Here is a 25,918-nt window from a genome sequence, read left to right on the forward strand (position 1 = left end):
TGACATTTAATTTCAAGCTCCATTAGAAACACGTCTGGATGGGTGAGAACAAGGTCTGCCAAGATGTCAAAGGACAAGACTATTTCATTTCACTGAAAAAGGTGCATGAACAAGGCAGCTAAGCAACAGGTGATCCTTGTCAATGTCTCCTTGAAATAGGAGGGTTCAGGGCAAAACAATTATTTTCTCACCTACACATCTCAAAATGCTCTATTTTCTGCAGGAATAATTGTTTTCTATAAATGTTAGGTCGATGTAGGTTGTGAAAATGTTGGTAAAGGAATGTTTGGCATCTTCATTGAGCAATTTCTCAAACATTTAATGTGCAGATTATTAAACACCTGCTATGTATGAGACACTGTGCTAAGGACTAAAGATCTAAAGATGAAAATGAAGCAGTCCCTGCCTTCATGAGGTTACATTCAACTGGGGTGTGGTAAGTGGAGGGTAGGGGGGAGTAACATGAAGATCTCTTAAGGAGAAGACAGTGCCAGTAACTGGGGTGGGGGCTGTCTGAAGGGGGAACAGAGTAGTTGAAGTCAGGAAAAGCCCATCATAGGAGATGGCTTTTGAGCTATACTTTGGAAGGAAAGCTAGGGAACTATAAACTAGAAATGAAAAAGTCCACAAGCATTTAATAAGCATCTTTTAAGTGTCAGGCACTGTGCTAAGCACCTAGGCTACAAAGAAATAATAATGAAAATTAATTCCTGCTGCCCTCCAGGAATTTACAACCTAATGGAGGAGACAATGTGCAAACTATGAATGAATGTGTAAAGCATAGTGTGAAGCACTGGGGATGCAAAAAGCAAAGCAGACAGTCCCTACTCTCAAGGAGCTACCACTCTAATGAGGAGACAATACATATAATAAGTTTAGGTTGGGGCAGCTAGGTGGCACAGTGGATAGAGCACTAGCCCTGGAGTCAGGAGTACCTGAGTTCAAATCTGGCCTCAGACACTTAACACTAGCTGTGTGACCTTGGGCAAGTCACTTAACCCCAATTGCCTCACTAAAATAAATAAATAAACAAATAAATAAACAAACAAACAAATAAATAAATAAATCAGTTTAGGTTGCAAGTTCTATAGAAAAGTCCCAGAGTCCTCAAGGTGCAGCCATAAAGTACATGGTAATGTCTCTTCTTTATTAGTAAAATAATCCTATCAGTGTCTCATGTTGAAACATTTGACAGTGCCAAGGATGGATAGATATAGATCACCATAAATATATATTTACATAGATCTACCTATATAGGTATGAAGGTCTACCTATATAGATCTATCTATATGTGTGTATATACATATCTATCTATATTTATATCTATATACTTAAATAGGTAGGTTTACATACCTGTATAGGTAGATCTATGGATATCTCTATAGATGTATAGAGATCTATCTATCTATCTAATAAATTATAACCATAGAGGGAAGACACTAGCATTAAGGGGGGCCAGAACAGGCTTCTTACAGAAGATGGGATTTAGCTGAGACTTAAAGGATGCCGGAGAAACAAGGAAGAACATAATTCCAGGCAGGAAGAAAACCAAAGAAAATACCCAGTCCCTAGAGATGGTATATCACATGTGTTAGTAACAAGGAAGATAGTGTCACTGAGTTGTAGAGTCCACGGAGCAGGGAAAACTGTAAGTAGACTGGAAATGTAGAAAGAGGTCAGGTTATGAAGGCCTTTGAAAGCCAAATGGAGGATTTTATATTTGATCTTTGAGTAATAGGAATCTGTTGGAGTTTATCAAATAGGGTGGGGGTGAGGTGGGGTGACACGGTCAGACCTGAGCTTAAAGTAAGGGAATGTAGAAGTAGGAGCACATAGGGCATTTATGCTCATCAAATCTCTCAAAATTAGGAAAAGAAAAAAATAAAAGGGAAATGTGAATTAATGATAATAATTGGCCCTTCATGGGAGACATATTTGGCCAACAACACATAGTCAGGCGAATGTCTGTGGAACTGAAGGCGGTGGGAGAAGTTATGATGACGATTCACGATCAAGTTATTGCCTTCAGAAATTGGAGAATTATCCTGAAAGAACCCAGACTTCCTGATCAATGTAGCCAATACAAGTAAACAGTAGCACCTGCCCAACACATCACCACAAGCTATAAAATGTTAGCACCTGTTGAATACTTAGCAAGATATGACCAGTGACTAGAATTGATGATGCGTCTCAAGTTCACTATTTTTCTTAGCAGACTGATGGCAAATCCACATACTACAAAGGCAGGCTTTGAAAGAGCCTGGAGAATTCAGTCAATACATTGTACTGGAACTAGACTATCAGAGATTAAACTACCACCACACAATCCCCTGAACAGAACAGTGAGTCATTAAAAACCTAAGAGTAATAATATATTGATATATACCACTAAATACTCAATCTACAAGCTACACAAAATGAAAAGCTTTCATAATATAGAGATTGAAATCATATGAGAACAGGATGACCTGTGTATCATCCCTCTCCTACCATCTGCTACCAGAGTTGTATTGGGGAAACTTTCAGCAAGCCTACAGATATACTTACACGCTAATACTTATATTAACCTTAAAAAGCAATTATTTTCCCCATCTATGTAATAGTTCACAAGACTTTAAATATAAAGTAACAGCATAACAACTTGTTTCAGAATGATTTCTATCTGAATCCTATTGGAAAATGAGAATGAAACAATAAGATACTATAGAAAATGAGAATGAAAGAATAAGACACTATATAAAGTTAATATACATGTTTCTCATATGCCCTATGAGTTAGGTGCTATTTTAATCCTCATTTTACAGATGACAAAACTGCGGCAGAAAGATATCAACCAACTTGGCCAGGGTCTCAATGTGTCTGAGATGGGATGTGAATCCAGATCCCTATGGTCAAGACTCCAACACTCTATTTATACCACCCTGATCTTCAGTGTCAATTTATATGCGAGATCACCATTAACTTTAGGACTCCAACATGGCTGTAAATGTATTTACTTTTTTTTGGGGGGGGGCAGGGCAATGAGGGTTAAGTGACTTGCCCAGGGTCACACAGCTAGTAAGTGTCAAGTGTCTGAGGCCAGATTTGAACTCAGGTCCTCCTGAATCCAGGGCCGGTGCTTTATCCACTGCACCACCTAGCTGCCCCCCCACCCCCAATGTATTTACTTCTGCCATTTTTCTGCAACATGATTCTGCCCCATAGTTATTGCAGGTTTCGACAATTATAAATAGGTGAGTTCATGGTGGTCTACTGTATTAATTCATTACTGGTAACTGGAGGACATTGCCTGCAGACCCATTGAACCAGAATTCTTCCAAATGCTCTGATTAGGTGCTTAGACGTCACCCAACACCCCTTCCTCAGAGAGAGCCCTTCAAATACTTGGGAAAGAGGTATTGAGTTGACTTGTCCCCACTCTCACCTCAGGCTTCTCTTCTCCAAGTGCTCAGTTTCCTCAATCAGCTTTAAAATAACACAGACTCTAGGTAGGCCCTTCTTTTTCCTGCCCACTCCCCTGATCCCCCTTTTCAGCTTATTACTGTCCTCAGTGGCATCCATGAAGCCAATATGCCATATGTGGTCTGGTCAGGGTACGATTCAGAGGGACTATGACCTCTTTATTCCTGGAAGCTAGGCCTTTCTTCGGGTAGCTCAGAGTTTGGGGCTGCTGTAGTGGTACAGACATACAGATCTTTTTCAGACAAACTGATCATTGTGCCTCCCCCAACTTTCATTTTAAAAGTTTGGGCCACATGCCTTTACTTTGATCCCAATTTTAACTTATGAGATTCAGCCAAATCCTAGTTTGTCAAAATTCTTTATCTGGATCCCAGGTTTCCAGGAGGTTATACCTCCCCCCCCCACCCAGTTATGTGCTATTTGGGATTTGATAAACATGTCATCTAACAATTGGAGCATCTAGGTGGCACAGTGGATAGAGTGCTGGGACTGGAGTCAGGAAGACCTGAGTTCAAATCCAGACTCAGACACATAATAGCTGTGAGACCCTGGGCAAGTCACTTAACCTTTGCCTCAGTTTCCTTATCTATTAAATGTGTATAATTATAACACCTTCTTCCCAAGGTGGTTGTGAGGATATCAATAGTAAAGCACTCAGCATAGTGCCTGGCACCTAGTAACATTATATAAAAGTTATTATTATCCAAATCCCTGATAAAAATTAATTAAACTTCATGGGGCCTTTCTGTGTAGAATGTGAGGTAGGGGAGGGCCCCCAGCTTTGGAATGTTGCATATGTCCAATTTTTCTTGAGATATAGTTCAGTTTTGTTGAATCTTTGTTTCTCTTTCTTAAAGCACCTTGTTACAAGGGATAACTTTGTGGGAAGGGCTACAAAGGGAAATTGAAATCTAGCCAATATGAAAACAAAAGATATATCAAAATTCCATTTTTTAAAAACTGCAGAACCCAGGTCCCAGTAAAAATCAGTGGGGTATTCCACTGGACACCTCCTTCTATCTTGACACTGGATCATTAAAAAAATGACTCTGAGTCTGGACATTCAGCTAGTTCTCTCACCCCATTCTGAAGTAGCAGAAATACCAAGTGGACATGTTACTGCAATAAAGGCTCCTGAGAAGTGTGGGCTATTTGGAACATTATTTGTACATGAGCTAATAGGTGGACCTGTGATTTATCCAGTCATGAATTTCTATCGTGGGAACTCTATCCCCAACTCAAATCCAAATCTTTGTACAAGTAGATAAACCCTAGAGTTAGACTCAGATGAAGGGACTTGCCAAGGATGGAGAACTGGCAAGTTTCAGAAGTTGAATTTCAATTCTTTTCCTGATTGCACACCCAGCTCTCTGTTCATTACACCAAACTACCTCTTTAATTGCACCTGCTCTGTAAATCTGTCTGCCGAGTCATAATTTGTACTTGAATGAATGAATAGGTATTTAAGTGCTCTGTGTCAACTGTTGGGCTAAGCACATTAAGAAAACGAGATCATTTTGCTCTCACCAAGCTCACACTCTGATTGGGGAAGGCAACACATAAAGGAGAGCCCAGGAGCTGCGTGGATAAAAAGAACCCAAAATCCTATGGGTACAGTGTGGGTGGGGGGAGGATGGCTCAGTCCACAGTTCTTTAGTACACTGGCAGGCCAGCTAGCAGTGCCTAGTGTCTGTTCAATAGCATGTCAGGACAGATAGTAAAGCCCAGTGATAGGTGCACTCCCTCCAGTGGTATAGATTGTTACCCATCCTTTCTTCTTCACACCATGGAGTTCTTGGACACATCCTTCCATATAATCTACATGGTGGTTTGCAGACTCCTAGAAAATAAATTTGAATGAAATTCTTACTTTTCCAACTACCTCTTCAAAAGCTGGCACTCAGGTGGTCTTTGGCTCCAACCTGCCCTCAATGAACATATATTCTAAGATGGTGGTGTGGTGATGGGGATTTGACAGAACAGTTAAGTGGAGTCATGATCCTCTGAAAAGGGAGGGAGGTCCAACAACTTGGGAGAGCCCTGAAAACCAGGGCTTTCCCAAAATGTGCTACTTGGGTCCTTAAGGAAGGTTTTTCTTCTGTTCACTTTGTTACTTTGGGATAGAATAAGAATACTGTAAAATTCTGTGGCCTTATCTATGCCACAACAGCAGAACTTTACAGAAGCTCTCTCATGACCAAATAGAATTGAACCAATAAGTTGTGGCCCAAGGAGAAGTGGTACTTCAGTGTGTGGTGACCACAGGAATGTGACCATAGACTCTGGCTGTCTGGTTCTGTTACCAATTGGCTGCCACATGACAGATCAAGTCTGGTTCTTGCTGTGGTCATGACACAGTTTGATGGCTATGAAAATTAAGCCCCTTCTAAGACATATCACACTTCAGAAAGATGTACCATCTGTCTTTGGATTTTATTATCTGTAACCAAATTCTATTATGCCTCAAATAATTAAATATTGCCACTGGGACATTAAAATACAAACTAATTTACCAAAATAATTGTATTCTGAAGATTATGTACAATATTATACATTTTACATTACAGAGAGTTTTTATACATAAGGTAAAAGTTGATTTATGATTCCTAGAAAACCCCAAAATACATTTGAATGAAACCTTTCTATGCATAATTACAAAAACACACAGCCAGGAACAGGCAAAACTAGAAATGAACATAAAGTTAGTTGCCCTTTTTTAAAGGGTAAATTTACATTAATATCAAAATCGTAAGAACAGAACATTTTTCATTACTCAGAAAGAATTACTACAAATTACAAAAGTATATGGGTTTGTAAAAAAATGTCTGCTTATACATTTAACCCCTTATTGCTGGTGGCATTTATATCCAGCTTTGAAACAAACATAGTCCTCTATGGAACAGAAATGCATTTTAAGAAAACTTAATGGAAGGTGAATTGGAAGAGGCTCTTATTTAGATGGTTTGATATTTTTTTTCTTTTCTGAAATAAGCCAACTCTAACATTTACATGTTAGTAAAAGCTGGCAATAATCTGGGAGGAATCACAGCCCTCAAGCACCCCTTGGCAGTCTTCTCCTCTTAGAAAGTGTCTTCTTTCCAGGCCCCTTGGATGAAGTGACCTCCACCGTCATAGCCCACAACCAAATCCAGGAAACACTGGCCCGTGCATCCTAAAGGGATGATTCATTTTATGGCAGGATGTATCTGTTGAATGTACAAAACACTCAATTTCCAAAAACAGAACATTCTGGGAAATTCTGACTTTGTAAAGGGTTTCATTAATTCAGAATTACCATCATGCCTTATATATGGGGGTCAGAGGGGGAGGAGAGAAAGCAGACGTAACTGTTGCCAACAAAAGTCATGAGTGTATTATATTTGAATGTATAATGCCTTGCTATATATAGTTCCATGCAAAACGATTATGTTAAATGGTATGCTTAGGGAAATATATCTTCAATCTGATGGGCTACATTTTGACAATTGCCGCTTAAGTTCCTTAAGTGATAGCAAAGTGATCTGAAAAATGGCAAAGATAGACTGAGCACAACCTCGATCCCACCGATGCTGCCATCTAATTCCAGAAAGAACAGAGTCAAAGTACTCAACATGAATGGTGGGGAACAAAAGAAAACTGCCGAAGAGAAATGCACCAAGCCTCTTTCGAAAAAACAAAACACCTCGAAGGTGCTGGTTCACCCTGCCTCCCTTGACCATCGAAATCACTTAGCTAAGTGCTCTACACATCATCCTAGTGCCACTGGCTTACTCCTGCTATTTGACCCAGTTGCTCCTCAGGTGATTACAGTGTGGCGCATTCTTCAGAAGAAGCAATGGGAAATTACTCCCCCCCTCCCCCGCCCCCCCCCCACTTTTCTTGGTGAGGCAATTGGGGTTAAGGGACTTGCCCAGAGTCACACAGCTGGTAAGTGTGTCAAGTGTCTGAGACTGGATCTGAATTGAGGTCCTCCTGAATCCAGGGCAAGTGCTCTATGCACTGGCCACCTAGCGGCCCCACTCACTCTCTTTCACTACTAAGTCTGATTGTCCAAAAAAGACATTGGCCATATAAGAAAATTAGAGGCTTGGTCAAGTATATACTACCCTGCTTGGGCATCTGATATTGCAATCAGACTAAGGCTAAATAAAATTTTCTGAAAAAAACAAAGTGAAATAATATATGGTTACAGATATCACTGGTATAGGGATTCCTAGGAGAGCAAATACTCTCCACCAATGCAGGTCAGCACCTTCCTTATAACTTAAGAGTCTTTAAATTCTTACTTAGCTGAACATAGGAACTTGAGAATGTGATTATCTATGGTCTACATGCTTTTTCCCCTATATTGCTTGTTGGAATGGAGTATGTGTCAGAATTGAGATGCTTGGAAAATAACTGGTACAAACACATACAGAATTAACATGCTTGACAGTGTCCCCACCCCTTCTGACCCCCCAAAAGAGAAAGCAAGGAAGACATGTGAGTCAGAGCCTGTGGCTTTTCTTGAAGGTGTTTCTCTTTCTTAGTGTTTAGCTTGGATACAAAAGAAGCGCTAACCTAGAATATCAAAATATTATATTCATATAAAGGAATGAGGGCATCTAATACAAAAGTAAAAAAAAGTTGCAGGTCTGAATTGTCATTAAATATCCTAGAGTTCAGTAGGCATATTGTTTGTGAGCAGCTTGAAGAGGAACCCTCAGCTTAAGTCTCCCCAGAGCTCTGTGAATCACATTTCTGCTCGTCCACGAGCTTTCTCCACGGCCCCGCCTTCCTCTTCCTCCTCTTCCTCCTCATAGTTTTCTTCATGGCCTTTGCGGCGGTTTACTTCTTGAGCTGCCTGCTCTTGGGCATCATTATTTTTATCATCCACCTGAAAGTGTGAAACAACAAAAAGCAGAGGGGGAATAGAATAATTGGTAGAGAAAGTGAGCAAAAAAAAAACACTCCTTGATAAGGTTTTTTGTTTTTGGTGAGGCAATTGGGGTTAAGTGACTTGCCCAGGGTCACATAGCTAGTAAGTGTTAAGTGTCTGAGTCTGGATTTGAACTCAGGTCCTCCTGATTCCAGGGCCAGTGCTCTATCCACTGCACCACTGCCCCTTGATAAGGGTTTTTTTTTTCTTTTTCTTTTTCGTGAGGCAATTGGGGTTAAGTGACTTGCTCAGGGTCACACAGCTAGTAAGTGTCAAGTGTCTGAGGCTGGATTTGAACTCAGGTCCTCCTGAATCCAAGGCCAGTGCTTTATCCACTGTGCCACCTAGCTGCCCCCCTTGATAAGGTTTTAAAAGGAAGCACAAAGTGTTACCAATCATTAGAAAAACACATTTGCCCTCAGTAGAAACCAAAGAAATGGAGAAAAACTGAGGGACCACTATCAACATTGGCAAAAGTAATTAAAAGCAACACAATTCAACAATGTAGGGGACTGCACAGAAACATTCATCTTCTATTACTGGTAAAATTGCAAACTTGTAGGTTTTTTTGTTTGTTTGTTTGTTTGTTTTGGGAGAGGAATCTGGTAATATTTGGTAAAAATTACAAGAATGATCATACGCTTTGACCAAACAATCCCATGGCTAATACTTTAGCTTGAAAGTGTTACTTTGAGTCTCAAAGAAGCATTACATGTAACTGCAACAAAACTGGAAACAACCTCTGTGTACAGTGACAATGGAAAGTAAGAAAAGTTGGAATATATTGATCCAATGTAATGCACTAGTGATATTAAGACCCACACGTATAGGGATCACAAAGTATTCTGGAAAGACAAATAGTAAATAATAATGGGGATACCAAGATCCTTAGTATGGGCAACTCCTGGGAGAGCAAACACTCTCTACCAATGCAGGTCAGCACCTTCTCCATAACTCCTAGAAAGTTGCCTAGAACTGCAAGAGGCAAAGGGCCAACTTGTCCAGGGGTCAACCAGCCAACATGAGGAAAATAATGTAAAGTAGTGAGAAGACAATGAGAACAAGATCTATGGTCATAGAAGACAGGAAGTGAATATGAAAAGAATCCTAATGGGGACTTAGAGGGAGGGATGGAAAAAAATGATAGGTTACTTTTTGCTTCGAAATTAATTCATTTAAGTTAAATGATTTTCCTGAAGTTCAATACAATTTTAATAAAACACTTAATTTTAAGGATAACTCCTCAAAAAGTGCAAAGTTATTTCCTTTAAGGAAAAGGAGGAAGGATGACTCAAAGGGACAGGGTCAGTAAGGCTCTCATCTATCCCCAGCTATTTCTCCCATAACCATTCTTTTCCCAAGACTGTGATAGCTCCGATAAATATTGTGGGCCTATGGAGGCACCCTATACAGACATCACATAAGAGCACTGAGCAGCTAAGCCTCAGCCCCTGAGCAAGGCTGGCTCTTAATACATTACAAATGAAAGACGAGGCACATACATTATCGTCATTTTCCCCATAGGGCTCTTCGGCGTTATGCTCCAACTCCCGTTTCTTCTCTTCCGTCAAATCTTCTTGACCCTAAAACAAAAACATGCAAATCCAGCATGATTGTTCTCATTTTAAAGGAAACCAAAGAATACAGTGCTCTTTCCCATCATCCCAACAGCCAAAAAAGTAAATAAATAAAAACCCTCATAGAACTCCCAAAAGTGACTTCAAGACATTCATTGCACTAACTCAGGTGAGAAGGAAAGAGGGATCACGTGAGCAGACCAAAGTTCATAGGCACTTTAAAAAATTCAGTATGAGTTAGTGTATGGTTAGTCAAAGACAATCTGACTACTCTGAATCTGTACCTTGGATAAAAGGCATTGATGAAACTCTCCTTAAAGATTTTAAAAGACAAGATGTGGAATGACTGTAAGTTTCTTAATAAAATTTCAAAATGGAAAAACCAATGGGGAATTGAGAAGTGAGGAGGAAGATAAGAAAAGGGTGAAATGGGAGGGTGTATGAGGGAAGAAAAGGGGTTAGCCTCGGAGTCAGGAATACCTGGCCCAATATTCCGACTGCCTCCAATTCATACTAGTGTGTAAATTACTTCCCATGACCTTCTTCTCACTTCCTGTGCTGCCACCAACTTGGAGCAGGCCCTCAATGAGATAGAACATCTAGCACTATAAAGTCTACAAAACACTTGACATGCACGATCTCATTTGACATCCACAATACCTCAATGAGAGGGAGCTTCTTGTGGTTTTCTTTTTAGAGATGAGGAAACCAAGAAGAAATGACTCTCCCATGGCCACAGAGACAGGACATTTGAGAGGTGGGATCCATCCACACCCTGGTCTTCCCAGGTCCACCCACCAGCCCTTACTGTTGGTGATGGCTCTGTGTCCCCATCTCCTAAAATTTTCTAGATATCCTCACTTTCTTATGTGCCTGCTGAGAGAACATTTGATTTCTAAATTTAAAAAGTATAGGGATTGGGGTAGCTAGGTGGCACAGTGGATAGAGCACTGGCCCTGAATTCAGGAGGACCTGAGTTCAAATCCAGCCTCAGACACTTGACACTAGCTATGTGACCCTGGACAAGTCACTTAACCCCAACTGCCTTACCAAAAAAAAAAAAAGTATAGGGATCAGGGACTGGACCTGGGATTGTATTGGGAGAGGAAACTACCAAGTGATGAAACTCCTCTTGGTGATGCAGATAGCACCATCTGCCCTTTCTTTTTTGTGGCATCTCTCTCCCAATTAAAAGTGAGAGCTCCTTGAAATCGGGGACTATTCATTTTTCCAGTTTAACAAGCACTTGACAAATACTTTTCCATCCCTTCTTCCCTTGATCTACCCATTCATTTGTTCTCTTCACCAACTCTTAGAGAGTTGCCTACAGCAAAGAGAGGCTAAAACACTTTTCTAGCATCACAGTGTTAGAGGCAGGACCTGAACATGGGTCTTCTGGCCAGCTCTCCGTCCACTGTACCATCCTATCTCTGCACACTATCTGGTTGTCCACTGCTTTCCACCCCATCCCTTAGGATACAATCAAAATCTCTAGCAATATGTCCACATCTTTTGCTAAGTCAGACCCTGCCATCCTCATAAACTCCAACATTTAACCCGAACCTGGCTCTGAACATTCCTACCTCCTCTTCGCCCTCTTCCTGGTATTGCTCATCGACATTATCTTCCTGCTGGTCTGGATTTCCTGCCATCTGTTGAAAGAAAATGGGGCGGCTAGTGCAACTGTTCATTTCAGATGCGTCCTTTAGTACTGTGGGATCTCATGCTGAGCCCTCCATCCCTAGGAGAGAGCACTCTCCATGGCTCAGTAGCCACGAAATGATGAACAGTGATTCAGAAGAAGCAGCACAGAATGCCAGTCTCTTGCATGGTCCCCAGGCAGCTAAGTGACTATTGCAAAGCAAAGCTGGGGCCCTCCCATCCATGTGGCTTCCTCCTCCCCCTTGGGCTTAAGCCAGGCCTCCACGGCAGTGTGCAGGTTCCAACCAGGCCCAGGCTGTGGGAGCTCCTCACCACCAAATGCTCCTCCATCTCGGCATTCCTGTGCCTCTGGCTGCGCTGCTTGGGCACCTCATTCTCATCGGGCAAGTTCTCTTCCCTGACTTGCTCTGCTTCTTCAAACTCATCCTCTCCTTGATTATTTGGGTCATCTGCAGGATTTATATCCTCACCAGCTGCTTGCTGTCATTCAGAAGAAAAATTAAAAAGCAACATTTTAGGAATCCTCCGGTCAAAAGGAATTGCAATTGAGAAACCAGAATTTTTAAGTGAAAAAAGTCTCAAGGTGACCATTCTGGGAGTATGACCTTGTCCTAAATGGTGCAAATTTAACTGAAACATGCACCACAAAGATCCAGCTGCTTGGAGAACTTAACTCCCTGCTTTCCTTCCCAAAGGGAGATGAATCAGGATGAGGTGGAAACAACACCTGACAACTTTCATTCATTTCATATGGCTTGCTGTTGAGTTGTGTCTGATGCTTGGTGACGCTGTGGACCATAGCACACCAATCAATACTGTCCAAGGGGGTTTCTCAGCAAAGATACTGAAGTGTTTCCTTCTCCAGAGGATTAAGGCAAACAGAGGTTAAGTGACTTGCCCAGGGTCACACAGCCAGCAAGTATATGAGGCCAGATTTGATCTCAGGTGTTCCTGACTCCAGGCCCAGCACTCTGGCAAGCTACTTAGCTATTTTTTATCTAGCTACTCTGCTGCAAAAAGATCCCAAAGCACTGTGCAAAATACAAAGGGAACTCCCCCATTTGCCACAAATAGCAAGCTATAACCTTTAAGTAAATACAGAAGAGGATTAGGTAGAGTAGAATAGGACCTTTGGGTGGAAAAATTGTCCCAAGTCACAACAAAGGGACACAAGGGTGTTTCCCAAAGTCATACTCTACTTAAACAAGCAGGGATCATGTCCTGGAGAGAGAAAAAAAAATAGATTTATGAGCAGGATTCAACTTGCACCAACAAGAACGTAAAAACGGAATGGCCAGAACCCACAAGGCCAAGGGGCTGACAGTTATGGAAGAGGAAGAAAGGTGAGGTGGGTAGCGGAGTCAGCAGCAAGAGGAATTGCTCTTCCAGGGGCAGCCTGGCTATTTGGGCCTCCTTGTGACTCAAGTGACTTGAGGCAAGTCATCGACTATCTGGGGAGCCTCTATTTCCTAATTTGTAAAAAGAGAGGGATGGACTCTAATGATCTCAAACGTTCCTTAGGAGTCTAAATCACAGCAAATGGATAATTTCTCAAGGGAATTAAATTCTGTTCCACAAACATATATCAAGCACCTAGCACAGTCCCTTGTACACAGAGGTGAAGGAAGAGGATTACACTCTGCATGGTGAATCTGACCTAGAGGGACTCCTTTCTTTGATGGGAAACATGGACTATTAGAAAGAACAATTGATGAGGAGCCAGGAAACCTGGATTCACATTCCAGCTCTACCTACTGTGTGACCTTGGGCAAGTCTTTTTCTTGGGGGGGGAGGGGTGACGAAGGTTAAGGGACTTGCCCAGGGTCACACAGCTAGTAAGCGTCAAGTGTCTGAGGTTGGATTTAAACTCAGGTCCTCCTGAATCCAGGGCCAATGCTTTATCCACTGCGCCACCTAGCTGCCCTCTTGGGCAAGTCCTTTTACCCTTGTGATTTTCAGTTTCCTCCTCTTACATGAGAGAATTGGACTAAATAACCCCTGAGACCCCTTCCAGCTCCAGATCTATGACCCATGTTTAGTAACCCAGGGGGATGGTCCCACTTTGAATCTCACCAGTGAGGCAGTTAGGCTGTGCAGTGGACAGAGGGCTTAGCTTGGAGTCTGAAAGATCTGAGTTCTAATCTAGCCTCAGACAAAAACTAGCTGTATGACCCCGTGCAAGTCACTCAACCCTGTTTGCCTCAGTTTCTTTAAGTGCAAAAATGGGGATAATAACAGTACCTACCTGGCAGTGTTGTTGTGAGGATAAATGAGCTATTTGTAAAGTACAGTACCTGACACATAGTAGGTGATATATTAATGCCCACTCTCTTTCCCTTCATCAGTATTTGAATCAGCTCCCCTTCTTTTTCTTCCATTTTCCTATGCCTGCTCTTCCACACTTATCATAAAATTTGGTTCTTTCTTCACCCCCCCACTCCCCCCATCTTGGGGGAGGGGGGAATTACAAAGCTACTTCTAATACTCTGGGGTAAGCCCCATAGGAATAAAAAATTCTGGGAGAGGGTAGCTACCCTCACCCCCAGAAATGCCCTGGAGGAGAACAAGGCTGCCTGGGGGGAAGGATGCACAGAGGGAGCCCTCTGCAGACACATGGCGAAGGGAATGCCATCAGTTCTGGGACCTTTGAGTGCTACAGGAGGAGGCGAGAGCGTGATGGGACTGGCTCCAGTTACATGGCCAACCATCAAGAGAGATGGGCACAAGCCATAGAGTTACTTGGGCTCTTCCTTCTTCTCATTGGCCCTTTTCTTTCTTTTTTTTTCCTTTTTTTGTTTGTTTGTTTTTGTTGGGGTGGGCGGGGCAATGAGGGTTAAGTGACTTGCCTAGGGCCATACAGCTAGTAAGTGTCAAATGTCTGAGGCCAGATTTGAACTCAGGTCCTCCTGACTGCAGAGCTGGCACTTTATCCACTGTGCCACCTAGCTGCCCCCTCATTGGCCTTTTTCTGCTTCTGTTGCATGATCTCCGAGTCCTTCTGCTTTCGGGCAGTGGCAGAGAACTGGTCATCCTGGCATTTTCCCTCGCCTGAGTCGCTTTGCTTTTTCATGTTCTTCTGCTAGGCAAGCTCATCCTGATTACTGCGGGTCATGGTGATGGCAGAGATTCCAGCCTGACTCGGTGGCATCTGTTCTTTCCTCCCCACCCCCTTCTTTCAGTTCAACTCAAAGTTGGTCCTCCTCCTGAATCTGTCACTATAATTCACTGACTTAGAGCTCATGCTATTGCCTTTCTCAATTCCTTCTGATCCTGATTTACAACCTTTTATCTATAGCTCTTCTTCCCCAGCCATTACCTTTAGAGATGTCAATATCTGTGTTGATCACCTGACATCCTCCCTTTGCATTTCCTTCATCTCCTAGAACCTGATACCATTTTCAAAGTCAAATTCCTCACCTTCTCCTGAGTTGGACATCCTTCCCCACCCAACCTGTCTTTTTGCTGATGATACTTGGGAACTTAGGTTCCCTATCTCCTGGGCTTCAAGTCCTGGAGGCCTTTTGAATACTGGGTTCTCCCTTCCTTTCTCCAACAGTTACTAAACTTCCAAGTCCAGTTATGGTGGTCTCCATAAAATCTTTGGCAGCATTGGCCTCTTCTGGAAACCTCCTAGGTTAAGGTTTCACCAGCTGGCACCTAGAGGTAGGAACATAGTCTCCCAACTGGCCTTCCCTCTCATTCTTCAAGCCATCTGTTCCACCCAAGTCAGAGCTGTCTTACTGGGCATCCATCAGGACCTCATCGGGGGCATGGACTAGTTGATTTCACACTTGTCTCACCAGCATCTCACTCAGGGCTCGGAAGCTCTGTCTGAAGGACAGAAACATACAGTGGGCACTCACCTCAGGCTCAGGGTTATCTGCTTGCTGCACTTGTCCTTGGGGCTCGTTCTCTTTATGTGTATCATCTTCAGTTTCATCTTGGTGCTGGTTGTCTCGTTCATAGGCTGGAAAATTAAATAAATGACAAGATTTCCAAAACACAATCGACCCGATTTTCCCTTGTGAGTCATCAAGAATGGTGGCAATCGCCTTCCTGTAACGGGCCTGCCCATAGCCCTCCATCAAGTCTATAGGATCATAAATAAAGACGGTCCCTTCCTGTCTAGCTCCTGCTTTGTCCAGAATATTTTCCAGGATTGGTAGTATGAGAAATGGAGAAGGGGAAATGGAGGGAAGGGAAAGGAGAGACAGATATAGAGACAGATTGAGAAACAGACAAAGGCAGGGCACAGAGAAAGCAGAGAAGGGAAAGAAGGAAATAGGAAGAAAGAAAAAGAGCGGAGGGAGGGAGGAAGAGGGAATTTATCTTCCCTTCATTCAATAAAGATGCATGAGAGAGACTTAATTTTATGCCCAAATTCTTCTTCCCAGAAGTCCAATAAAAACTGTAAATGAACAAAATTTAAATTTAAAAGTGGAAATTAATGAAATTACCAAAATTAGCAGTTGATTCTTGGTCCTCCCAAAAGAAATCCCAAGGAACCAAGAAAGCTAAAAATGTCTCACAAAAGCCAAAGATTAAATCCAACTTAGGAGGTTAGGGGGCAGCTTATACACCTGAACATGTTCTATGATGTGATGATAAAGAGGCTGGCAACTTATGGTATAAAAAGAGATTGAAGTAGATTTCTCCTGTATCTCAGGATTAGTGAATATAAAGAAAAGCTATAAGAAGATTAAGGCATCTGGGGATTAGTTAGCTTGAGGAACAGAGAAATATGGGATAACAACATTAGTCTTCAAAGTATATAAAATGACGGATTGATGAGAGGACAGTAATCAACTCTCCCCTATTCCCAATGATTCAAGAATAAAGGGACTTACATTGTCAGAGGAGGACCATACAGAAAATAATTTCTTGACTATAAATAAAAAATTCTCAAATATTGAAATATGTCAATGAAGTAGCATATGCCAATTACCTTTCAAGGTCCAGGAGATTATATTAGTGCTGTATTAGTGCTATCCCAAGACTAAGGGGCAGAAGGGCTGAGAGCCTGGGTCCAAGATTACCCCCAAGACAACGTGGAATAGCCTATGTTTAAGAACCTAATCTGGTTAATAACTACAAATGAATGCCACTCATGACTTAGTCATATTTTTTCAGATACCCACCCCCAAGAAAGCCCACTTTGAAATGCATATGGAGATTGTCTAGAAGTACAAATTTATTTTACTTAAACTTGCCATAAATAATTACTATAGAGAATGACCTAATAGTGGTAAGGGGAAGAGAAGAAATAGATCTTCCTGAGTGATTTTGGCTGTTAATGTCTATTGGAGAAATATGTATACATACATACATACATACACATATATATAGGTAGATATATAATATATGTGAATATGTATAAGGTATATACATATACATATATGAATATATACACATACACACATTAAAGAGGACAATGCCTAGTGTCTCTCTAGGGCATAGTCTTGAGCCTTTTGGCAGGTTGATGACATAATAGAGATTGGCCATCTATGAGTCCTCACCACCCCCTTCTTCCTCTTGGATTCCCTGTTCCTCTGCTCCTTGGACGATATCATTATCCATAGCATCATAACGTGTTTGCTGCCTGCATGGGAGACAAGAATACATTTCTCAGTAACTACAATAGAAAATTCAGATGAATTTGACACAGGCCATTTTTCAAAACAGACAAGCTTTAAACGAAGTTCGTCAACATGTACAAAAAGCAAATAAATGAAACAGACAAAACACATGTAGTGGGGTCTGAAAAAGACCGTCTCCCCCAGGCCAGTGCATATCTGAAAGAAGCTTTATTTCATAACAAAGAAATTAGCAAATCAGAAGGAAAGGCTAGCCTACTGTGTTATATGGCTATCATGAGGCCTGCCAGAAAATTTAAAAAGTTCTAAGGTGCAATCTTTTAAAACGGGATTCCAATTAGATCTCAGAGCCCTACAATGGCCATTCCTGATATCAGAGTGTTGAGGAAACAGATCTGCCTCTTTCTCAAGGTTGGGGGGAAATTGCAAGCATACATTGAAGCACATACCATCAGTTATGGTCAATGTATCCATTTATTTTGCTTAACTGTACTTTGTTACAAAGAAGGGTTCTACTGGTAGCCATAGTGGGATACTGGGAAATAAAAGCAATGCTTATTTAATTTATTATTATTATTATTATTAATGTTTATTTTTTAAAAATAGAAATATCCATTATAAAATTAGAGATCTTTTGGTCTGGCTGCCATGCCCTCATTTAAAGATATAAAAAGGAACTAGGATTTCATCAGTGTTTGGAGAACACAGTGTGGGATCTCCCTCCCACAAGTGCAGATTATAACCTACCTAGGTCATAGGAGCTAACTCCTCAGGTGCTGCCCTGGGGCATGAAGTGACTTACCCCAGGCTATGCAGTTAGTGTCAGAAGCAGGATCTGAACTCAGATTTTACTGACTCTGAGCCCATCTCCCTATCTGCTATGCCATCCTAAACCCTCTTTTAAGATAAAAATGAAAAATGATGTATCGGTGAACAAAGATTTGGGAAGTTGCCATTTTACTTTCAAATTCATTGCTTGTGCCTCTGCTACATGCTTAGTCTCATTAGTCTCCTGACTTATGGGCAGGAGGCACATGATGACTTATGCCTACGGAAGAACACCAACCGTAGGCGCTTCTGACGGTGCTGCTCATCCTCGAGCTCCGCCTGCCGTTGCAAGGCCAATTCTCTCTCTTGAAGTCGCTGCTGCCTTAACAAGTGCTCTTGCAGTCTTTGCTTATGCAAAGCCTCCTGCCGTTCCCTTAGCTGGCGGGCTTCTTCGGCCCTCCTGGCGGCCAGCTGTTGCTGCTCTAACTGTTCCTCATAAGCTGATTTAGCCTTTGTCACGGCCTTTTCTGAAGGACGGGCCTACAGAAAACACAGGGTTATTTAGATGACGAGGGCCCTTTGTGTTCATGTTATTCTTTGTACTTTGCAAACTATTTCCATTGCAGGGGTAACCCCCACAAGGTGTCCCTGGTGGTTTCATGATAACACCATTAATTCGTGATTCACCAACTCCTAATACCCAGGCAAGAGACAAAGATGGCAAGAAGATAACCCGGATGGTGACAAGTCAAGTGAGCTTTTGAACCTTAGGGGGATTTCAGATGACTTTTTACAGTGGCCATACTGCATAATGCTTCTACATAAACATAGTCCCTAACTGTCCCTAATAGTGTGGTTTCAACTACTGGTGATTTTTTTTCTTCGCTTTTACAGAAGTGCTGAATGACATTCGGTAAGGCAGGCCTAAATTCAATTCAATCCTTAGAGCAAATCTGATATGTACATGGAAGGTCAAGGCTGGTATTATCAGAATCCATCTTACAGGTAAAGAAGGAGAGGGATTTTACATGTTAAACTAAGATCACAACAGAAAATAGTTGTCTCCAGAATTATTCTTGGGCAAATTTATTTTCATCTATTAACCGAGTCTTGTTTTCAGAATTTGGCTTGTTTTTCCACATGATGATTTTTAGTGGGAAATCAAAAGGAAATGCAGAGTTTAAAATCTAATCAAAAAGAAAAAAATCCAAGGAGTGTGTGAGCTGAAGCTATTGTTGTGCCTCAAGATGCTGTGTATTAGGGGATGCTAATTAATTCTATTATTGGCCATAAAAATTAGGACATAGCCAGCTAGGAAAAAAAAGCCGACTAGCAGTTATGTCTTAGAAGGAAGAAAGAGAGGAAGAAAGGCAATCTTCTTTTTTAAAAAATAGGGATGAAGAGTAGATTAACTTCTCCTAGTTAGAGAAAACACCACATAAAAGACTGTCACAATGCACCACTTTAAAAAGCTGTTTATTGTCTCCCTCACTAAAGACAAAACGAGAAAGACCTGAAATAGCAGAAAGATTAAAAACCATAAGAATTTCCTCCTGAGCAATTTTAGAAGGCAGACAGTCACAGCAAAGATCCTTCAAAGCCAGGGGTCTTAGGCCCAAATTATGGGTCCTGAACCCCATGGAGATTAGGAGTTATTACTAGGGGCTTATAAATCTATAACCAATCAAATATCACTTTGATATATGCAAGTATGGCACATATATAGGTATTATTTTTCAAGCAAATATATATACATACATATATATAATCTATTTTCATGAACATAATAGAAATCCACTAAAAAACTTTATTGATAACATTCATAGTAGCTTTTTTTTGTTGGCAGGGCAATGGGGGTTAAGTGACTTGCCCAGGGTCACACAGCTAGTAAGTGTCAAGTGTCTGAGGTCGGATTTGAACTCAGGTACTCCTGAATCCAGGGCCGGTGCTTTATCCACTACGCCACCTAGCCGCCCCCCATTGTAGCTTTTTGTCAGTATTTGTCAAACGATGGATCCGCATACTTCAATTACATTTATGTGTGAATGTCTGTGAAATTTTTTGCTTTTTAAAAAAAGGTTCTCTTTCCTAAGTTAATGCCACAACCAGTAGCTGAGAGAAGAAGCTACAAGGGATTTTACCCCTCAATCCAAATGAATAGGGAAGTCATGTCTTAGATGTACCCATCGTTCCAGATGAGAAAAGAGAGACAGAGGAATGTTAAATGTTCTACCTAAAGTTACAAAGGGCTAGCACCCCCATCTCCTGAGCTATTTTGGGGCTCTATTTAGCTTGGTTGTCAACTGTGGTTTGAGTGCTAACCCAGAATGATTCAGATACCATTGTGATAGACGAGTCCATGAATGACAAGAGGAGCTTGATAATCATTAGGGCTTAGTGAGAAAGGGTAACTTAAAAATTCTTATAAAGTAGCATCTTTAAAAACTGAACAACCACCATTTAAGCTTGGTTGTCTCCTGGCAAATTTCACCGAGTCAAGTTGCATGCCCAGAGCCCGCCACCTAGTGGTAGCAAAGCAAAACAGCAGCACCAGCTCACAAAGCTGAAGCAGAAATTAAAAAAAATAAACTGACAGCAAATGTTATTGAGAGAAAAGACCACATTTTAGATGGTGACTTGCTTTTGGTGGTGGGGGTGGAGTTATCGCAAGATTGTATGGGTAGGTACAGGCTGCCTTCCCAACAAGCTGTAGAGCATTGATAGTTTGTGAATACAGGCACAAACTAGAGGAGAATTCAGCTGCTAAGGAGGTCGAGGTACCATTTAATTGCTTGAGTATATCACTAAGGTACAGAGAAAGTTAATTTCTTCATCCATAAAATGAAAGTAGCCCTTGCCACGGTCCTTCGATGGGATAAAAGGGCGGATTTACGTGTTTAATGAAAAATGGACTCATTCTAGCCTTTGTGCTGACTGTCTTCCATGCCTGGGATGCTCCCCTTCCTCACCTCCTCCTTAAAAAGCTCTGGTTTCCGTCAAAGCTGGCCTGCAGTGCCCCATTCATGAAGCCTTTGGGGATTCCTCCAGCTGCCAATGCCTTTTCCCCTCCCGATGTCCTTGTATCTGCCTATCTCGGTACATGTTGGTGATCCCAGCCCCCAGAATGGAGTCCCGAGTCCCATCATGCCTGCGGTGAAGCTGGCGCTCATCCACGCTCATTCACGGATCAGCAGCCAGAAGATGAGATTACAAATCACACCTTTATCACTTGCCACCCCTGTGACTTTGGGCCTCAGCTTTCAAATCTTTAAAATGTGGGTGTTGGGCTAGTTGACATTTAAGTTCCTTTCCACCTGTAAGTACCGGAAAAGACCCTGATGTTGGGGAAGACTAAAGGTGAAAGGAGATGGGGACAGCAGGGGATGACGTAGATAGAGAGTGTCATGGAAACAATGAACACAGGCTTGGACAGACTTTGACAGATAGTGGAGGCTGGACGGTCCATGGGGTCAGAAAGAACTGGACACAACTGACCCACTGAACAACACCTACCATCACTATCTCTAAACCCTGTGATGGGGAGAAATGGACTTTTTGAGAGGAATGAAAACCATCTCCCACCCCTCTTCACACAGCCCCTCTCCCCATGTGCTACATATTCTTCATTCTGTATTTGTTTCCCAAACCCTAATGCAGCTAGGTGGCGCTAGACTGGGAGTTGTCGTTCAGATGCTTATTAGCTGTGTGTCCCTGAACAAGTCATTTAACTTCCCTGTCTCAGTTTTCATCTCTCTAAAATAAGAGTTGTACTTGATGACCTCTAAGGTCACCTTCCATTTTAAACATTATTCTATGAACTGCCTTAAGCAGACAATATAACATATAGCACCAATTTACTGGCATTTACTAGAAAGGGGGGGATTATTGCCGAGTTGTTAAAAATAAAACTAAGCTTCTAAATACAACCAATGCTTTCAGGTCAACTTACTCCATCCCCTCCCTTTTCTGTAGGCAAATGCTGTAGAAGAGCCTCCCACTTAATGCAGAACTGCAACAGAGAAAGTTGTACAGAAAAGGAGATGACTTGCCTAGGGTCACACAGCCAGGATATGGCAGAAGCTGGACCTGAACCCTGGGTTTCTCTGTTCCCACTGCTCCCCATGCTGCCTCTCAAAGGGACTGGCCCAGAACAGAGGCCCCTACCTCTGAACGAGCCTGCTCTGTCAGCTGGTTGGTTTCCTCTTCTCGCTGCTGCTCCTGCTGCTCCTTCCACCCCCTTTCCTGCTCTTCCGTGGCCTGATCCTGCTCTTCCACCAGGTGTTCAGCCTGCCCCACCTGCTCCATGGCCTCCTCTTCAAGCTCCCTCTTGTTTTCCTCTTCCACCTGATGCTCCTGCTCCTCCCGTCTTCTGGGCTCCTCCTCGTCTTGCTGGTTTGGTGCATCTCCAGGGTGGAACTTCATCTCTCTTGGGGTGGAATGATGCAAGGGTCTGGTCTCTGCTCTCCTTTCCCCAGCAGCCTGCTCTGGGTCTTGCCATTTTTCATGACCGTGAGGACCCTAGGCCAAAGAGGATGTGAAAAAACCAGGCTGATTTCACAGGGACACATGATGGCGAACAATCAAATGGAGACATGTGTCTGGAGAAGCCTAGAACATGACCCTATGGTCCCACCATGAAATTTTAAGGACGACAATACACAGGTTCTAGACAATGGCATGCCAGTGTTCAGCTCTGCCTACCGCTACCTAATAATCATGTGCCTTGGGCAAAATACTTGGGCCTCAGAGATTTAGTTTTTTGGTTTTATTTTTTAATCTGTAAAATGAGAACCTTACATTTAATGACCTTGAAAGTCTCTTCTAACTCTAAATGGATAGGCCTATGAGCCTAGTTAACCTCCTCATCTGCAAAATGGTGATAAAGCTGTAGATAAGCTGCCAACTTCACAGAACTACATCAAATTGAAGACAGAGTTAAAGTCCCAATGAGTCATGTGATATGTCTACTTTTATTTTTAATTTGAAATGCAAATATTTCTCTAATCTCTTCCCCTTCAGACAAAAGCAAAACAGCAAACTCTGAAAACTGAAAGGTCCTTTTTGGTCTTTTTATTCAATTCATTTTTAGAAAGGTTCTCATATAGTCAATGTTGAAGAAAATAATCAAAATTAAAGGGAAAATAATAAAACTGAATCGCATCTAATACTCTGACCTAAGGAAAAGAACAGTATTAGCAATGATTTCAAGTATGAAATCAGATCACCCCAGCTGCTCAGAAAGTGGCTACTAAAAATAACACATGCAAACAATGAAATATAAACTCAATGTCAGGGATTTCAAAGTCCCATTTTCTTTTGTCAGTGGCATTTGTTAGCTCTCGCCAATTAGCTAGAGGCTTTCCAGAATAATGTGCACTTTGAATCTGAAAAAGTTCAGGAAACCTGGAATTTGAAGTAGTCTGGAATGGCTTCATTTGAAGCAGATAGAGGTGAAACAGAGATCTTCCATCAAAAGCGGGTGGGGAGGAAGGAAGACAAAACAAAAAAAGAAAAAATCTCTTCATCCCTTTCCCTATCATGCCCTCCCCTCCCGCCAAGTTATGGGACTTATGCACATCTTCTCCCATGCAGGAGAGCAGCTTGATCATGTGCTTTGCTCTCTGGCTACTAAAGGGAATTTCCCGTCTTCCAATTTAAAGCCAGTTTTCTCTTTAATCTACCAAGTTTTAAATGAAGAAGATTTGATCACATTTGTGAAACTGGACAAAGGCATGAGGGAGACTTTTGGATAGTTTCCTAAGAAGAAAGGAGGAAGGCAAATTTTTGGAAGATACAGGGTTTTGCTCCCTCATCACACCTGTTCTAGCTCTGACATCAGAATACCCTGGATTTAAGGCATCTTTTCCTTCTTTGAGCTCCAAATGCTTTCCCAAATATCTCATTTATCTTCAGAAAATCCCCATGAAGTGGGGCTGAACAGATAACACTATCTCCACTTTACAGACGGAGAAGCTAAAGAATTGGGTGGTTATGTGACTGTACCAAGGTTAAATGGCAAGTCAGGCCCAGACTCCTGACCCCTGCTTTGTCTCTATTTACTGAACTGGGCTGCCTGAAATAAGAAGGGGATGAAAGGATGACAGAAAGAGAGAGGCCCAAAGAGGAATAATTGGAGTGAAGTGCACTAAGCTGCTATTGCAGAGTAAGATGTATCCTGAAGGGAACCGGTTACCCAGAACACAGACTGACCCCTGGGGCCAATCTTTCCCTTCAGGGGCCTGCAATAGACAGCCCCAGCTCACTCTGATAGGTCAGTAGGGTTTCATTTTTGTCTTTTTATCCCTTGAGCCTAGCACAGTGGCTGTATATAATATCATGGGATCATAGATTGGAGTGACTCAGAGGCCATGAAGGCAAATCCTCTCATTTTAAAGGAAGCAAATAGAGTACAGAGATGGTGACCTGCCCCAGAGTCACAAAGCTTATGTGTCTAAGGTAGGACTCAAACCCATGTCTTCTTCTTTTTTTTTTTTTAGTGACGCAATTGGGGTTATGTGACTTGCCCAGGGTCACACAGCTAGTAACTGTTAAGTGTCTGAGGCTGGATTTGAACTCAGGTACTCCTGACTCCAGGGCTGGTGCTCTATCCACTGCGCCACCTAACTGACCCCAAACCCATGTCTTCTTGACTCCAGGTCTAACACTGTCCACTTCATCATTCCAGGATATTCATTTGAATTTTATTAAGATTAGTCCTTAATATTCTTGATTACTTGATATATACCAATCAAAACAAGACTGTTAAAATCCACAGGCCAGACATCAGTAATGGCAACCATAAATAAATGCTTCCCAAGAAATAAAAGTAAAGACATTGTGGATCAGTTCAAAGACCACGTGGATTGCTCTTGAGCAACATTTAGTAACACTTTAGGTAATGTTAAATCATGGCAAGAGCTCTCAGTCACACAAATTGATGGGAACAGTGGTAAAATCGATGGATAAAGACTAAAGATTCTGAGAGCATTTGTTTATCTTGTCTTTGTAGCCCTAGTCTGTAAACATTCTAGGATACGTAATAAATGCCTGTTGGATTGGAGATGACAGACAAACTTGGCAAGACTTATCAACTTACTTGGATGACAACTTGACTGGACAAAGATGGAAAAAACCAATCCACACATTAAGCATTCACTGTTGAGGAGGACAATTTATCCAAAAAACAACACTGGAAAGAACAAGAACTTGACTGATGGAATGACCAAGAAGGATTACAGAGTGATGAGGAATGCTACCTGCCTCCTGACATAGAGCTCAAAGACTCAAGAGACAGAATGACACATAGATGTACGGACATGACCAGTGTGGGGATCCATGTTGCTTAATTATGATTATTTGTTACATGAGTTCTTTTTTAATGGGGGGTAGAATGGATGTAAGAGCAAAAGAACATGAATGCTTTTTAATTGAAAAAAAAAGGAATTTTTCAAGTGTTCATTGTTATTACCTCCTTTGGATCCTCATTTATTTTCTTCTCTTTGGCAGTGAAATCACCTTGGTGCGAAGGCGTGACCTGGATCACATTTTGTTCTTCCACCCTATCAGGTTTTCGGAAGCTTGGAATCTTATTCAGCGTATCCTTCAGTTGTTTATATTCTGCCACTTGGGTCTGGATGCAAATTGTAGAATTTGAGAAGAGGAAAAATATGTCATTCACAAGCAGCTTATTATGAATCTGGGTTCCCAGCATCACATACATAACATAGCTAGAATCCAGTTTGGCAAAATATGCAGATAATTTCCATGCATTAGACAGTCTTATTTTGACATGCTTCATCATTATAGAGTGCATGCAAATTAGAAATTAGAGCTCTAAGGAAAACATGGAAAATTATGGAAGACAGATGTTAATTTCCCAAACTGCATACAAAAGAAGTTGGAATTCTTATTATTTTCTCTACTTTCTAATAAACGCC

General features: G+C 41.8%; 2 protein-coding genes across 3 annotated transcripts in view; both read right to left on the reverse strand.

The window, feature by feature from the left end:
* Nucleotides 1–5,887: 5,887 nt before the first annotated feature.
* GOLIM4 (golgi integral membrane protein 4) overlaps nt 5,888–25,918 on the reverse strand; it is a 99,117-nt gene continuing 79,086 nt past the window's right edge. For both annotated transcript variants that reach the window (XM_043995637.1, XM_043995636.1), the window contains 9 exons: nt 25,450–25,611; nt 22,146–22,499; nt 18,280–18,521; nt 17,136–17,218; nt 15,483–15,586; nt 11,932–12,099; nt 11,541–11,609; nt 9,883–9,963; nt 5,888–8,338 (listed from right to left, as the gene is read on the reverse strand). In XM_043995637.1, the coding sequence (XP_043851572.1) occupies nt 8,195–8,338; nt 9,883–9,963; nt 11,541–11,609; nt 11,932–12,099; nt 15,483–15,586; nt 17,136–17,218; nt 18,280–18,521; nt 22,146–22,499; nt 25,450–25,611 (1,407 nt within the window). In that variant the 3' untranslated portion in view covers nt 5,888–8,194. The remainder of the gene's footprint in view (nt 8,339–9,882; nt 9,964–11,540; nt 11,610–11,931; nt 12,100–15,482; nt 15,587–17,135; nt 17,219–18,279; nt 18,522–22,145; nt 22,500–25,449; nt 25,612–25,918) is intronic.
* On the reverse strand, nt 14,355–14,805 carry LOC122749321 (small EDRK-rich factor 2-like). Its single transcript, XM_043995638.1, has 2 exons — nt 14,592–14,805; nt 14,355–14,394 (listed from the first exon to the last, which is right to left on the reverse strand). Exons 1-2 carry the CDS (start codon nt 14,687–14,689, stop codon nt 14,355–14,357), a joined length of 138 nt encoding a protein of 45 aa, XP_043851573.1. The 5' UTR covers nt 14,690–14,805.

Source organism: Dromiciops gliroides, chromosome 3, assembly GCF_019393635.1.
Source record: "Dromiciops gliroides isolate mDroGli1 chromosome 3, mDroGli1.pri, whole genome shotgun sequence".
NCBI lineage: Eukaryota > Metazoa > Chordata > Mammalia > Microbiotheria > Microbiotheriidae > Dromiciops > Dromiciops gliroides.

Bases quoted from the DNA above. Each gene is read 5' to 3' on its own strand.
- LOC122749321 (XM_043995638.1), bottom strand. From the start codon at position 14,689: ATGAAAAAGCAAAGCGACTCAGGCGAGGGAAAATGCCAGGATGACCAG. The intron at 14,395-14,591 runs GCAGAAAAAGGC...GGAAAAAAAAAG, and splicing joins TCGGAGATCATGCAACAGAA to AAAGAAAAGGGCCAATGAGA.